Genomic DNA, 16,543 nt, shown 5'->3' with positions numbered 1-16,543 from the left:
GGAAAAAGGCGGTCCTGGTGATGTGATTGATGTGGTGGTTGATATAATTTTTTTTGTGGTGAATTTGAGCTGACTGTCGAAGATGACTCCGAGGTTGCGGATGTGAGGGGGGCAGATAGAGTGTGGCTGTCAATGNAATTGAATACAGATTTCAAAATGTCAAAAGCAATAAACCAAAGGTTTTAAACTAGGACCACGAGCAGGTTGTTACAATACACAACACACCTTCAGTTGTCACAACTGAAGGTGTGTTGTGTATTGTAACAACCTGCTCGTGGTCCTAGTTTAAAACCTTTGGTTTATTGCTTTTGACATTTTGAAATCTGTATTCAATTATAGATTGGAAAACTATGCCAGACCCAGCCAGGGTTGCTCTGTTGTACAGAGAAACAATGCTGGACATTCATGCATCAGGGAAGCCGCTGCATTTGCATGTTAACCTCAGACCAAGAAATGGATTTCATTGCATTTTACAAGGCTTGCAATGTAGGGGTGCAACAACTAATCGACTTAATCGATTAAAATCCATTACCAAATTAGTTGCCAACTAATTCAGTCGTCGATTCGTTGGTGACGTCATCACGTGTGTTTTACGCACCGTTAAGCTCCAACGTTATTGGTCTTTTTATCGGTACTGGAGACATGGACAATACTCGTTGCCAAAAGTGCAATAAGAGTTTAGCATGTCAGGGCGGTAACACGAGCAATTTGTCTAAACATTTAGCAAAAGTGCACCACATTCAGACGGAGGAATGCACCGGCTTCGACTGTCTTTCTAGTAGCGCTGTAGACCCATCCACGAGTAACGTTTCCACGTCAGGTGTTATGTATGCTAGCAGCAACACACGGAGTTAACTCAATTATACAAACATGGGTTAATGATTAGAGGAAACTGAGTTACTCTTTATTTTGTTAAAGTTTCAGCTATTCTGTCATCACATTATTTAATATGTTTTGTTAAAACATTTGTTTCTTTTGATGTGAAATATTATTTAAATAAAAAGCAATGTTAATTTTGTTCACAATTTGTTAAGTTAATTTAATAATATATATTTTATATATATCAAGTATTCATCTTTATTGTTTTCATTGTTAGTTTCCACATGCCTAAAACAACCTCAGGCTACATCTAAAAGTTGATGGCTAAATGAGAGCATTTGAGAAATTGTGCAAGGCATACAGTAATAGTCAGAATAGTCGATTAATCGTTTCATTAATCGATAGATTAATCGATTATCAAATTAGTCGTTTGTTGCACTTTACTTCGCAGTTCATCCCAAATGTTTGGGATGGGGTTAAGATCATGACTGTGTAGGTTAGTAAAATAACTGTCTCGAAGAATTTTCTTTTCTTTATTGGATCTGACTTTTCTCATGGAGGCATTTGGATGTTTACCAGGGACAGGGCACCCTTGAGCAAACTATTGCCTAAAGTACAATCAGGTGCATTTCAAACAAATAAAGCAAATACATAACCAACATGAAAAATAGGAATGGAATAATGTCAACAGCCGCTTAATCACTCCAGAGAGATTTGATGTACCATTCCTTACATTGAAACGTGATACAGTAATGTCATAATTCAATAGTTTGGTAGATTTGTGTTTATGAATTCATTTCAAATTTTATTTGAAATGAATTCATAAACACAAATCTAAAGGGCAGGTACTTTCAAAAATACTTGGCAGGTGATTGGATCAATCTGTCTGTCTTTCACCTTCTATCATGGGCCACTTCTGATTGGTTAACAATGGATAGTACATGTGGAGCANATCTCGAGCCAGTTTCTCAAACTTACCACTAACCCACACCCGCTCCCGAGACCACATCACTCCCGTGCTCCAGAACCTCCACTGGCTCCCCGTCCGTCAAAGAATCCACTTCAAAGTCCTCCTGATTACTTACAAAGCCCTCAACAACCAGCCCCCCCCTACCTCACAGACCTGCTGCACCACCACACCCCTTCCCGCTGCCTCCGCTCATCAGAAGCCAACCTCCTATCCATCCCCACCCGCACCAATCACCGGACCTGGGGGGACAGAGCCTTCTCCGTCGCTGCCCCCTCCCTCTGGAACTCACTCCCACAACCCATCAGAGACTGCACCGACCTCACCTCCTTCAAAACACTCACCTCTTCAATCTGGCTTTTCATGTGTGATTGTTTTTGTATTATTTGACTTTAACTTTAACTATATATTTATTTGTTTTTCCTTTCTTTTCTTTTCTTTCCACTATATCTGTAAAGCGTCTTTGAGCACCTGTAAAAGCGCTAACAAAATAAATCTATTATTATTAATGCTAGTTACTAAAGAAGTGCTTTAATGTGTGTACAGTCTCTACACAATACTCCCCTCTCTCGCTCAGTGCTCACTCAGTGTCTCCCCCTGCAGGTGAAGCTGAGTCGGCTGTGTGAGCAGGATAAGATCCTCAAAGACCTGGAGGCGACGATCAGCTCTCTGAAGGAAGATAAGGTATGAACAGTTAGTAGATAAGGCTCGCAGAATCAGTGATTTAGTTGAAATGCCTTCTTAAAAACACACATTTTCAGACTTGTGATGTGGTCTTTTATTCATTGTATCATCTTTAATCCCTTTATTATTATTTTGATCTTGCTTTTGTTTGGCCTTACTGTTTGAATTCTGCTATATTGTCTCTGTATCTTGTAGCAATGTTTTTAAATGAGCTAGATACATGTTGGTCAATTGAGCTAATGGAGTAAAAACAAAGGAAGATTCAGGTATTAAATAGTATAGAGCAGTGCACATCCAATTTCAATTTGGGTATTGATTTTTCAGACTCCATATTTTTGATTTATTGTATTCACTATTACCAGACCTCTCCAAAAACACAACACTGAAGACACTACAGTCTCATCCGTTCTTGGAAGGATGCTGAATCCACTAAAAAGTATATTAAACACAATAAATATACTGTAAAGACAAGAATGAAAATCATTTCCAGTTAAGTAAAATTAGATCTAATGGAAGTTTATGATTGAGTGTACGAACATGCTGCCCTCTGGAGGCATTGTTGAAAAAGTGTCCTCTTCCGAATATCATAAAAGCAGGATTTAGTAGGTCTTACTGTATAGTTGCTTTGGTTGGCCTCATGCTGTACGACTCCTCACCCCAACAGGACAAGTTGGAGAGTGTGCTGGACGTGTCCCACCAGCAGATGGAGCTGTACCAGGACCAGCCGGTCCACGCTCAGAAGATCTCCTACCAGCAGAGGCTGCTGCAGGAGGACCTGGTGTCCATCCGGGCCCAAATATCACGCCTCTCCACGGTGTGTATGCCATCACAGGGTGCACAAATGTATTATTGTGGGTGTATCAGCTACTAGCCTCTTGAATATTTTACCAGCCAATTTGAATTTTGCACAACAAACTGTATGTGTAGTCGGTAGGAATAAGGTTTAAATCTATCAGAGTATTAATAAGGATACTATTCTAACACCACAGATATGTATCCAATGTATTGACTGACACGTGTGCAAAGTCTCATAATAGTATTTAAAAGTGTGTTTAATAAGTGTGTGTCTCTTTGTATGCATGTGTGTTTGAATGCATGCAGCTACTAAGTTTGCATCTATGTTTAATAGAATGTGTGTCCCTTATAGATAACCGATACCAATAGAGTACCTCATTTTATAACTATCATTATTTTGGTGTTAAGAACTGATACCCAGCCGCAATGATGCCTGCAATTAAGTTTGTGAATACATTTTTTTTAAAACTCGATCTCATTGCTATACATGGACAGTATATGTATGTAGTATATGTATATGTTATATTATGTAACCTAAGACTGTGTGTGTGCAGGAGATGGCTCAGGCCTGGGAGGAGTACAACCGGCTGGAGAGGTCCATGGAGCAGCTGAGGACGGCGCTGCAGGCTCACATGAACCACAGTGCCACCCCTCAGGTGAGAGCCGGTACTGCAGCTCACAGCAGATTCACTGGTTTTTCAGTTACAGCATCTGTTTTCATAAACTGGGTATCTTAAAGGTTATTTGTAGAGTTTGAACAGTCTGTATTACATTTGTCCTGTTGTCTTCTACAAGCTGTTGGTTTAATAATGTCTGACAATTCCTGAATCACAGGTTTCCATTCGACATATGACAAACATAAAATGTGTGTGTGTGTGTGTTTGCATCTCGCAGCAGGAGAAAGGAGAGATGAAGCGCGAGTTGTGGAGGATCGAGGACGTGATGGGGGGGCTGAGTGCCAGCAAAGCCAACTACAAGATCACCATCGACTCTGTCCAGAACCCAGGTGAGTAACCTAGCAACCCCGCGGTTATTATCAGCTACTGTGGCTTCTTTTTTGAAAATGGGGATCAATAAAGTATAAATATAATCTGTGTCATCATGGCTGTGTTTCTACTTCTTTTAATATAAATGTGGTCAGACTTTTCCCCTCCTTTCTGAGTGTGACTCCATTTCAGGACTGCTTTTTATTTTATTACTATTATTCTACTATTTCAACAATTAGACCGTTTAGACATCCGAAAAACAAACTAAATGATTAGAAAAGGAGAGGGCAGAAAGCACAGCTCATACAGAGGTAGCTCTCCCGTTAGTCATCCAGTTGCATAAAATAAATAAATAAATAATAATAAATAAAATTCTATACATACACATACATATGTACACATATACATACATATGCTAACATTTATAAGTTAAAAACCTTGATTTCTCTCTCCCACCTCTCCCCCCCTGCCCCCACTGGACTTTAACACCACACACACACTCAGACACTCAAATCCAGCACCAGACACTTTTTTACGCTGCTATGGACAATGTTGCACTTTAACACCACATTCCCAAAGCTATTGAAGTGACTGTTATTGTTGTATATATTGATTGTTGTGCTTTTATTTAGGTCTTAATATGTGCATATGTATAAATGTGTCTGTTGATTGTGTATATATAGGATATACATATTTCTATATGTTTTTGTATTTGGGATTGTGGGAAACGGTATTTCGCTCTCTCTGTCTGTAGCCTATACACAAACTGAAAGATTGACTTTGATTTCTCTGTTTTTTCCCCAGAGAGGAAACTAGTGCCTTCGGTGTCGGACCGCTCCGTGCCTTCTCTCAGCGCCGAGGTCCAGCCTCCGCCTCGCAGCTCCGTGCCCAACGCCCGCTCCCAAACGCTGCCTCACAGCACCGTGCCAAAGTGGGTGAGTGTCCCCCGTCTGCTCAGATACCACAGAGTTCACTTCATATTGGATTTATTTTTGTTGCCTTTTTTTTGGAAAGTAATGTGGTAACACAACAAAATGAGTTAAAACAAAACAAGAATCATGGAATAACAATCCACAAATCAGAAAAATAACAATAATTTAATAATTAGGACATTATTCGTCATTTCTATATTCCTGTTGTATGCCTCGCCCATTTTTCCCATCATCAGATGAATGAAATTGATTTGTTATTCAAATGAGTATTTATTTTATTCTATACATTCCCTTTTGAAGATCTTACTTACTTGTATTACTAGAAGAAGAGTAAGTAAAAACATTATTTTGATTTCTTCTGGTGTTTTTTCACGTAGATGATTGGGTTTTTATTAAGATAAATATTAGAGTCTTTCATTTTAGTGAATTTTTGGCTGGATAATGTTGTTCACGAGGTCTTCCTCAGCATTACATTCTGGTTCTTCTAAAATACTGAATATTGTTTTCCCTCCTGGTGGGTGTCCAGGCCGAGGACAGCGCCCCCCCCAGGCCTCCCCTCCCTCACCTCTATGACACCGAGGACCCGCCCCCCGTGGTGCCGCCGCTCCCCAAAGAGGCGTCCGTCATCCGCCACATGTCGGTGCGAGGGCTGAAGCGCCAATCAGACGAGAGGAAGAGGGACCGGGAGGGCGGGCAGTACGTCGCCAACGGAGAGGTAGTCTGTCTTTAAGTTACTTCAATTCATCTCCCCACTAGTGTTTCAAGTTTCAAGGCTTTTATTCTCATGTGTACATAATGTACATTATGACAATGAACATCTTAGGTCACAGGCTCCTCCAACAGTGCAACACAATGAAACAGATTAAATAGTGCAAGTAAATACAATACAATAGAATATAATAGAAATAGTGGAAAAATGTCTATGTACAGTAATTGGAATATTGATATGTATAAGTTGCAAACAGATGAATGGTTCAGGTGTTTAACAATCTAGTGTCTAGTTAAATATCATGGATTGATTCTGAACTGGGATTTGTTTTTGTTACTGCAGCATGTAAAAAAGTAAAAAATGAACAAACAGTAAATATAAAAGTATCTAGAGTATATAAACATATACAGAATAAGGTAAAACACCCTATAATAGACTAACAAGCTACTACTAAATAAACTATAAAAACATTTGCAAAAAAGTAATTGCTGTTGTATACAAAATTAAATGCAATAATGTCAAGTTTAAAGTGGACCTATCATGCTATATTTGAATAATATAGTGTAGGACCATACCTATATAAGGCATATTTATACTTTTTATTTTTCAAAATACCAAACAGATCATGCATTTTAGCCATTCCTCATTTCGCTCAATTCAACACTGTCTTTGCATCATGGGCTGATTCTGTGAGAACAGCACCACCTACAGGCCTGGCATATGTACTACAGCATCTCCAGCGCTTTCCAACGGCAATGTTGGCCCAATAGCCGTAGCGCCACTTCTGTGACGTCATAGAAGTGTTCAAATCTGGATCAGTCTGAATCAGATCCGTTCCAGGCCCTTTTTAAGAGATTTGGGTATGGAGGAAAATAGAGAGGGTTGTGTTTTCTGACACTTGGTGAGTTCCCTGGAACACCGGGGACACATATTCATGTAGAAAAGACGTAGAAAAGTGCATTTTGCATGATAGGTCACCTTTAAGTAAGCTATATGCAAATTGTTCAGGGTTATTGAAGGATGGAAAGCAGAGTGAAATTTGGTTAAAGAGAAACTAAAGTAATGTTCTGGAGGTTCCCTGCTAGTTAGACGTGAGGTGTGATACAGGGTTATTCATTTGAGCAAGAATGAAGAACGAAGCTTGTTTGAATGATTTTGTAATTGTTGTTTCAAATGCAATTAGTTGTTTTAGTACCAATAGCTAACATTCTGTCTTCCTGTTGAATGTTTTCTGGTTACAGACGGACATGCGGTCGTACCTGAGTGAACCAGAGCTGCCGGCCGTGAGCACGGGGGCCAACATGGACTACCTGTACTTCCAGGGCAAAGGTATCTGAAATGATACACATCTGGTTATTCTGATATTTTTCTCCGGGAAACAAACTGGGTTTTGGTGTNTGAATGTGTGTTTGGTGGCGTGATCATTATTATTTAGAGTCATTGCGTGCCTATTGATTTGAACACGATCCGTGTATCCATCATTTCCTGGTCTTCTCTAAAGAAGAGGGACCAATGAAAACGTTGTCATGTTGCCGTTGTTCAGCATGGAAACATTCATTAGCTAACAATGACATTATTGTTCTATTAATATAAAGGGAGGTCAGGTACTCTTTAAAACAGCTGCTAGTTATGGGTACTTTTTACTGAAGTACATTTCAAAGCCTCTTTACTTTGACTTGAGTAAAGAAGTATTTCTACTTTTACCAGAGTATTTTTAAACACGAGTATCTGTACTTCTACTCGAGTAAAGGATGTGTGTACTTTTGCCATCTCTGCTCAAATCAAATGAACAAAAATCTGCCGTGCTATGCTCAAAATCTCTGAGAAGTCATCATAAATCAAAAGGCTTACTGTGACTTTTTCCCATATCTACATTATTACTGACTTTCAACAGGAAAGGCTTCTTAACTACCACAGGAAGATAAAGTTGGTATCATATCAAAGAGCCGCCTCACAATTTTTGCAGAGCAGCGGGATGGGAGCACAGAACTGCTTTATATGCATCAGCGCTGTGCAGCCAGTCAACAAGGAATAATAACCCAATGGCAGAGATGGATGACTCCGCGCACGCATTTCTAAAAAGGTCGCTTTTTCTTGTACTCGAAATAAGTCTATTACACATGGTTGGAAAGGGAGACGATGAAGCCAAATTAAATGTTCTCTCTGAATTATTGAATGCACAGTTTTATCAGGGATCAAAAGGGAAATGATGTGAAATAGAGGAACACATCAGTCAACTCACTTAATTTATGGATGTGGATAGGTTCGCTGCCCACACCTTCACCGCCCTCACTCATGGTCTTGATCTGAATGAGATAGTTGTCATAGGATGAGAGGCTGAGCTCCACGGTGGTCTTGTTGGTGGAGATAGTGCTGATGTCATTGTTGCGATGTCTTTTCAGCACGACCTGAGCCGAGAGAGGGTGACGTAGAAAAATGAACTAATGCAAAAGCAGTCATCCCTGATTCAAGAGATACATTAGAGATTTGCATCGAATTGAGACCCACCAAGTATCCAGTGACCTTTGACTCTGTCTCAAAAGCAACGACAGGATCCCAGTGCATCGTAAGTGTGGAGCCAATCATGGTCCATTGTATGTTGAGTGGAGCCCGATCTGGAGCTAGAACCAGGAAAAGGAGTATAAATATATAACAGGATATTCTGCAGCTTAACTGTTTTCAATGCATGCACGTAGATTCTAGAACATTGTACAGATTTGTTTGCAGTTTGCATAATACATTCAGGCTGCAGCAGAGCGCCTAATAAAGACAGACTGAATTCAACAGCGGCCCTGAGAAGTCAACACACTTCAACTTAGAAAACAAACGCAAATTGACAACATGCAAAGCATTAAAGAGCAAGGCAAAGTGAGAAAACACAACCAAGTACAGAAAAAATGTGCTAAGTTAGCATTGTGTTTAATTATTTATTAGTTTTCTGTTTTGCAGTCCATTTCTGTATTGTGTAACGTTGCTGGCTAACTCTTTCGGTATTCAAGCTGCTAGAGACCTCGCATTCCTGTCGTAGACTCCAATTGTTTACCCTGTTAGCATTTAAAGCCTAAACCTATTTGCATATCTGTATTTCAGTTACATTTTCTGTTTTTCTAAATGCTGCACTTTGTTCTACATTTGTTTTCTTGTATTGCCGGGTAGAAAACTTTCAATACAAATTTGGAAAGTATTGTGTCAGCGCTGAAGAAAGGTTTAACTGCCCCCATTATAATTTGGCTTGAGTTAGGGTTATATCTTTATGATAACAAATATTTTTGTATTATGTTTCTACAGTGCGTTATATCTTTGAACCAATCACAATCGACTCGTGCTCAGCTAAGCAGTGCCCTTAGAACTACAATCTACAACCAGTGAGTCAGTCTTAGGCCACCATTCATTTCTATTTTCTATCCTAAACTTGAGTATCCTGGTGTCATGAATCACCATGGTTATTCTTTCACTCATATTGCAGATAATCGGAAGCTCTTATCCCTAATTTCATCTATGCACAGCCGTTCTCTTAGATTGTACATCTTGTACTTGCACATCACTTGTCCATTTTGCAGGAATGTTCCACTCAACACATTGATCACTTTTTTCTTCTTTTTTCCCCCAAAGAAATGCAAAGATCCCTTATCACATTGGATCGTGTGAGCAGAACAGACGGAGCTGAAGCAATGCTATGCCTGTCACATCGAGGACAGTACGAGGTCTTCCGAGAGGGGGACATGGTTCACGAAGAGGACCATTTGGAAGTAATTTAAATGGCTGTCGGTGAAGGACTCACGTGGTTTCTTTGTGGTGGTGTTGATGGATGCAGACTGTGGGCCAGGGCCGCCCGTATTGAATGCAGCCACACAGAGGTAGTAGACTGTGTTTCCTTTCAGCCCCGTAATGTTAACCAGCGTGTAGTTTCCAGATATGCGCACTTTGCCAATAGTGTCAGGCTTGGTGTCGTCTTCCCAGTACATGACCTGTTTGAGGAAAAACAGTCACAATCATGGGCAACAGCCAATTCTTCGTGGTGCATTTCACTGGATTTTTTCAATTCATATCCAATCGTGAAATATGAAACGCTATATATTACGGAAGGGAATTGAAGGGAAGGCAGTGAGTAATGATGAGCAATGCATTTTCATCGTCTCAATTACTAATGCACAACCTCCCAACCACCATATGAAAAGGGCATTAGAGGGTCATATGATAACTGACCCAGAAAGCAAAATACATGATTATTGCCTGTTTTGTCCATTAAAACAACCTCAGCTTGTGCTTTTGCCCGAGACAAATCGATAGGTTATGGATACATCTTGATTCAGACTTCTAAGCATGCTCTGGGTAAGATACAGAGTTTCCTTCAGGCCTCCAATTAAGGGTTGCAGGTAGCGGTATATTGGATAAACCAAACAAACTAATTTGCCGCTCGCTTTGGGTCATCTTCACTATTCAATGTGTCTACTATTAAAGTGACATAAGAGATAAGTCAATTCAAAATTCAATTGAAATGTGAAGTCCGCGCTCAGGGATACTATTCAGTTGCATTAAATGATTGTATTTCCAATTTCTTTTCAATTAAAGTTCTAGATGAAAAGCCCTACCGGTACTATTAGGTTTACAGTAACGTAAGCTGCAATTATGATAATTACATTCAACTGGAAGTGAAAGGCTGAGCGATGTATATGCGCGATGCACAGCTCCATAGTGTTGGTGGGCCTATTGAGATTCAGAAGCTTAAACCCTCTTCAATACCGCGTTGGGAGAAACAAGCTCTCTTCTGAAAGGACAATGTGGACACAGCCATGGCAACTCGAGGGCTTTGTGCGGAGGGCCAGAGGTGACAGATATTGAAAGAGCACCGGTGGGAGATGGGGGGGGGGGGGGGGGGGGGGCAGCAAATCCTCTTTGCATTCTTAAAAGGATGAGGTTTTTTTATCTTATTTTTTTTTGCTGTTGATGCACCACCGTTTCGGGGTCACTTAATTAGATTATAACATTTAAAAACAAAATCCTTGCAGAGCTACATGAGAAGAATCAGTAGAATATTACAAGAAAGAAAGAATGGTTATGATCTGATAGTCACGCAGCAAAGAGAAGGTCAATCATCGTGTTTTTTAAAAAGGGAGAGAATGATTTCCCGACGTACCTCATATCCGAGCACTCTTTCCGATATCGCAGGAAGTGCTTCCCAGATCACTTCAATTTGCACCGCAGACACAATCCTGGTCCTTACCCTCTTAGGAGACACACCGGGGACTGTGAAATATAGAGTGTGGGTAAGAATCCCAGACATTCATCCAACACCATCACACACACTATCCGCAATACGAGGAAAGGCACAGAACAGACCAGTCGTTTCACTGAGAAGCTATTCCCCCCCCCTTTCTCTTTTTAATGGGATCTATGACTGACATAAGGGAAGACTATCTGCCTAGCAAATTCAATTAACAGAATACCTCCCTGACAGCGCCGTGTGGTAAGTGTCTGCTAGGATTTCCTGTAATCTACCAGCATGATAACTAATATAAGTTGACATTTCGAGCTTAGAGGGGGAGGGAAATAACCGCAGTGGAAAAAGAAATATCTCCTCATCACTACGATTCAAGGTCGTACTTGTAAGGAGAGAGATTATAGCTTATTTAAGCATCACTCAGCTGCCGGGCTGTGAAGTCTTCACGTACCTTCCTCTGCCGAGAACACGGTGGCGATAGAGCTGAAGGGCCCCTCCCCTCGGTTGTTGAACGCCCCCACTTTCACGTCAAATGGCGAGAACGCTGGGATGGTGTCGTTGCGGAAGTCGTAACGATACACGCCGGGAGTGGAGATCAGCGCCCGGGTCCACGTGACTGTGCCCACGGGTCTGAAGGCGATGATGTACCCAAAGCCCTCTCCGTTCTGCAGCTCCTCGGGAACAGGCTGGGAGCAAAACACAAAACTATAGTGATATTAAAACGCATACAGACAGAGAAACAGACAGGCCCTTGTCTGCGCTGCACCTCCACAAGGTCTTCTGGGATTAGACACAGCCCGGTTCTCTGCGGTTACCACCCAGAAACACTCAGCAATCACCTTCCGCCTTATCTTTCCCTCCTGCATGGCCATGTAATTGTGGCTAAAGTGCAAAACCCTTCAGAGCAAGTGCTCTCTTGCACTCGGTGGCTGAGCCCGGAGGACTGTCTTGCTATAATGTGGGCCATAAAATTGCTCTGTTCAATTCTGCACAATTAAGCAAAACCATTACCCGGCGATGGATAGAACAGTAAAATGTGACAGATGACTTACCTCCCATGTTATCACTAATTCAGACTTTGTGCCGCCTCCACCTCCGACGTCAGTGGGAGCTGTATCAGGAACTGAGAGGTAAAACCCAGAGGAGAGCAATTAGAGCGCAGTTTACAAAGCCCCACGACAAGCATCAACTACACTCGTAGCCTCATGACAAGACTGCCTGCTGCAGATACTGTTTTCTATTTTACAGCCAACTCGTGTCGAACACAAGGATGTGCACTTCAGAGAAAAAGTGATATTGCCCAAATGTCACCATGCATAAACACGAAGTCAGATACGTAGTATTTTGCAGATGAAACTCAACTCAACCCACTTCATTCCCATTCCTACTCAGCTGTTTGTGCACTGTAGTGTGATGGAAATGCTGAATGTGTAGGAGGTAGCCTATCGTAAGTGGAGCATCACATTTAATGTGTTGTACCAGTAAATGGTTGTTGAAGCATTTTGAGACCTATCTGATATCCTACCAATGTAATGTTGGCCATTGCCGTAGTAGCTTAGGAACTGAGAACCCGGATTTCTATCCAAACTTCATTAGGATACCTTTATCCTTTTTAGAGTCCTCCCTTAGCTGCTAACACTCATGTTTTCAAACTCTGTCTCATGCTCTCACACTAAGGCTTGGCTTGTCCACTTCTCACAGATTAGTCAGTTTGACCCCTGACTCATCATGTCTACACATGGAAGTGGCCTTGGGCGGGACTCTGAATCCCAAATTGATTATGATAGCCAGGACAGGGGTTTGCATGGCGGCCCCATCCCCATTGGAATGTGTGTGTTAGTATATAAGAGGCCAATTGTAAAGAAAAGCGTAACATAAGTGCAGTCCATTTACCACTTACCTTTACAAATGGAGGCAAAATAAAAGGAAGTGACCAACCCTTGACACCCATTGATTCAGCTAAACCATTTATATAAGCTACCTCTCCACAAAGCAAAACACTCAACATAAAGCTTTCCTGCGCAGATATAAGGGCTCTAGACTTGTCTCGCAAACTTCAATCAAAGAAAACCTTCAGAGAAAGTTTGTGAAAGAGCAGTAAATACGTAAAATAGAACGCTCAGAAATATGAAAAGCTTATCTGAAAAGGTCTTAAACGGAAAATGCTATGCTCACAATAATGGCTCATTCGAAATAGCCAAAGGGAATATGCTTAAACTGATACCAAATGTATCCAATTATGTTGATTTGTAAGGTACCAGCCATCTTCATAATGAGCTCATTTCCTTTCCTCACTGTCCAAAACTTTTATTTTCAGCAGGTAATTGGAAACTTGGCAGTGTGTTATCCATGTAAACTTATGATTACAAATGAGTGGAGTTCTATGGTTGAAGATATCATTGAATCCAGAGGGAAATCAAGAGACAGATTTTTCAATGGTAAGTTATCATTTCAAAATCGCTACATTCCTTTATCTAGCTTTGTGCATATGACCATAAAACCTTTGAATTTGGGTGTATGCATGAAGTGTAAGATTTCACATACTGGTATCCTCTGTCCTGGTCATGGCCGAGGCTGGACTAGGCTCTCCGAGGCCCACGGTATTGCGAGTCACTACCCTGAACTCATACTCCACCCAGGCGTTCAGACCGGACACCGTGGCCGTCAGCATGTTCCCGTTGACTTCCTCAGGCACTGCGAACAGGAAATGAGTTCTTTCAAAAACCACATTGTCACACACAGAGATGGCAAAAGTACTCGCATCCTTTACTCGAGTAGAAGTACAGATACTCGTGTTTAAAAATACTCTGGTAAAAGTAGAAATACTTCTTTACTCAAGTCAAAGTAAAGAGGCTTTGGAATTTACTTCAGTAAAAAGTACCCAAGGTCCCGTCCTAAACTTGCCGGGTTGGAAGGCTAGTAGTCGGGTGAGTGCATAGGTAACCTCATGGTTTATTTTTAATTTTTTTTTATTATTATCGAAAAAAAAAAAAAAATATCTAAGGTAGCGCACCGCCGTGCTGATAAATTAAACCGTCGGGCGGTGTTATTTTAGTTACATACCCTTTGTGACGTGTGTGATTGTGACTGTACACACCACTCATCGAAACAAATTATTACACAAACGCTTAGACTGAGTGCACGTGACCCGAATAGACGGCGCCACTACAAATGTAAACCCATAAGTAACGGGAAATTGTTTGACATAAATATCACGCGAGGTTCCACGGACAACTCTACCGTTACGCAAATAAGTAGCCTTAATACTGATATTAACCGAGTAAAAATAGTAGAGACCGTTTATAGTACCGTTCGGGGTAAAATATTATTAAACTCGTCACTACGGTTCTGTTGTCGTTGTACCATTAGATACCGCGAAATTGTCAGTGTCTGTGAGCGGAAGAGAGTGGGGGAGAGACGATAAGAAAGATAACAAAGAGAGATCACGAGAAGAGGTTAGATCGGGGGAGAAAGGAACGAGTATTTACCTAGCGGAGGCTAACAGAGAAAGCTCGACGACGTCTAGGGTCTCATTATGAAACACTCCGCGGCCCGTGTCAGTGTGTGCGACGGACTGACTATTCGAGGCGGCGTACGTGTGTGGTTCGCTGCATCGGGAATTAATTTCGGAGTGCCTCCGGAAACTATACATTGTTCCACGATGTGCAGAATCACGCCAAGACTACTCGCCCTCCGAAGCACTAGTGAGTTTAAGTGGAGACAATTAATACGTTAACGTAAGTCAGGCGTCCAGGAGGTCTGTTGCCGCACAGCCACGCTCGCTCTAGTGTCTGTCGTGACGGGTCGAGAGGACGCTGAGGTCTTTCCGCTGTTACGCGTCGGGGTAGTGGCCGATGTAGTAGGTCGGTCTGAGGAAAGTGACACCGCGACCGTCGGCGCAACACCTATGTCCGGATGGTACTTCGGCGACAGACGTACATAATAAATAGTCCAAGAACGATCTCATGCAGAACTACGGCGGACAAACCTAGGGGAGCCCCCTTTGTGCCGGAAAAGTAACACGTCCCCGACGCTTCGATCGGCTCTTGTTTGTGAAGCGCAACTGACGCGACTGTAACAAAAGACCATCGAAATGAGGTGATGAATAAAAGACTGTTGAAAAATGAAACTGAGATGTAAAGTTGTGTTCTATGGACATGAAAGATGAGAACTGCTAAAGGGTTTGTCCAGACGCAAAAGGAATCACAACTTACACACAACACCGCACTAGTATATATAATCTTCGGTCCCCATCGGTTGTGCACGGGCGCCGTGATCAGCGGGCGTCCCCGTTGAACTCACGCGGGCGGCTCGCGGTACGAGATTTTTATCGAGCGGTTCGTTTAGGTTTTTCATATTTTATGTGTTTGTTTTTTTCCTTTACATTATTTTCTTGGATGGGATACGTATTTGCTTTGGAGTTAGTATGCGCTTGGGATAGATGAATGTGTTGAGGATATATATAGACTGTGGGGAGGGGTGGGGTGTTACTTAGCTGGTTAGCTGCAAGAACGAACTAACGCCCTGGTCGAACTCAGCCCTTCTTTTCGTTACCCGTGGAGGGCGACTAAAAGGAAGTACGTCTTAGTATGTGTTGTGAGTCGGGTAACTTGCCGGATAGTACGGCGGATATGTTGTGTACTCCTCGTTCTCAAAATGACACACACACAACGTTGAGACGTATAATATAAGATACGTGAACTACGTGTGTATGTGTACGCATTAAGGAATTTTTTTTGTCAATTTTCACCCTCACTAATCAAGTTTATTCGTCATGTTACTTTTCTATCTTTACGAATTGATCATTGTTTCTATTTTATTTGTTCAAATTTACTAAAGAATACAACACTAGTATAGGATTTACAAACCTAATATTTTCATAGTCGAGGGAAAGTATACTCACAACCTTCGACATAGGTAGTTAGGTAAAACGAGTTTTCACGAGGTCTACCTTACGTAAAGTGAAGTTGTAAATTTTCTTTTTTAAGGGGACCTCCTCAAACCACTCAGGGGTGGGCGTTTATTTCGTCCAAATTTTATTAATTTAACAATATGTACAATAAACATTTGTGACTTTTTGCCCAGGTTCTGGGTTTGTCGTGGGTTTCAATTTTCAATTCGTATATTATTACAATTTTACACGAATTTATATATGTGACGTTTTTCTGTTTTTTTTCTAGCTCATTTTTCATCGGGGCTGAACAAATAAAACTTTCATCGGAGTAGGATTTTTTCCAACCATGGGGACTAAATCCAGTACGCACGGATAACTAAACTTGTGCTAGGCACATAGGTAGTAAGACAGAAGAGATTTCTTCTCCTGTTACTTGCAACGTCAACGGCAACAAAGTCGTACCTTTTAAAGTAATCGATTGTTACTGTAATAACAACGATAAGTTATATTCCCTCCAGTCCAATGAGAAATTTTTC

At 41.3% G+C, this 16,543-nt stretch overlaps 2 protein-coding genes across 2 annotated transcripts in view; one reads left to right on the top strand and one right to left on the bottom strand.

Annotated features, from left to right (window-relative positions):
- The window catches only part of LOC104955281 (pleckstrin homology domain-containing family A member 7-like), a 17,665-nt gene extending 10,427 nt beyond the window's left edge, over positions 1-7,238 (top strand). Inside the window, exons 4-10 of the mRNA XM_010782563.1 lie at positions 2,390-2,470; positions 3,135-3,284; positions 3,820-3,921; positions 4,160-4,271; positions 5,056-5,186; positions 5,710-5,898; positions 7,134-7,238. Coding sequence (XP_010780865.1) covers positions 2,390-2,470; positions 3,135-3,284; positions 3,820-3,921; positions 4,160-4,271; positions 5,056-5,186; positions 5,710-5,898; positions 7,134-7,229 — 861 coding nt within the window. The 3' untranslated portion in view covers positions 7,230-7,238. The remainder of the gene's footprint in view (positions 1-2,389; positions 2,471-3,134; positions 3,285-3,819; positions 3,922-4,159; positions 4,272-5,055; positions 5,187-5,709; positions 5,899-7,133) is intronic.
- Positions 7,239-8,087: 849 nt separating this feature from the next.
- Positions 8,088-16,543, bottom strand: part of LOC104955458 (contactin-4-like) — a 38,806-nt gene continuing 30,350 nt past the window's right edge. Inside the window, exons 7-13 of the mRNA XM_010782784.1 lie at positions 13,658-13,807; positions 12,166-12,236; positions 11,565-11,799; positions 11,030-11,139; positions 9,674-9,860; positions 8,401-8,513; positions 8,088-8,300 (exon numbers count right to left, since the gene is read on the bottom strand). Of these exons, the coding sequence (XP_010781086.1) occupies positions 8,088-8,300; positions 8,401-8,513; positions 9,674-9,860; positions 11,030-11,139; positions 11,565-11,799; positions 12,166-12,236; positions 13,658-13,807 (1,079 nt within the window). The remainder of the gene's footprint in view (positions 8,301-8,400; positions 8,514-9,673; positions 9,861-11,029; positions 11,140-11,564; positions 11,800-12,165; positions 12,237-13,657; positions 13,808-16,543) is intronic.

This window comes from Notothenia coriiceps, unplaced genomic scaffold (genome assembly GCF_000735185.1).
Source record: "Notothenia coriiceps isolate Sejong01 unplaced genomic scaffold, NC01 NC01_scaffold00024667, whole genome shotgun sequence".
Lineage (NCBI taxonomy): Eukaryota > Metazoa > Chordata > Actinopteri > Perciformes > Nototheniidae > Notothenia > Notothenia coriiceps.
This window is presented reverse-complemented; position numbering and strand designations above follow the sequence as displayed.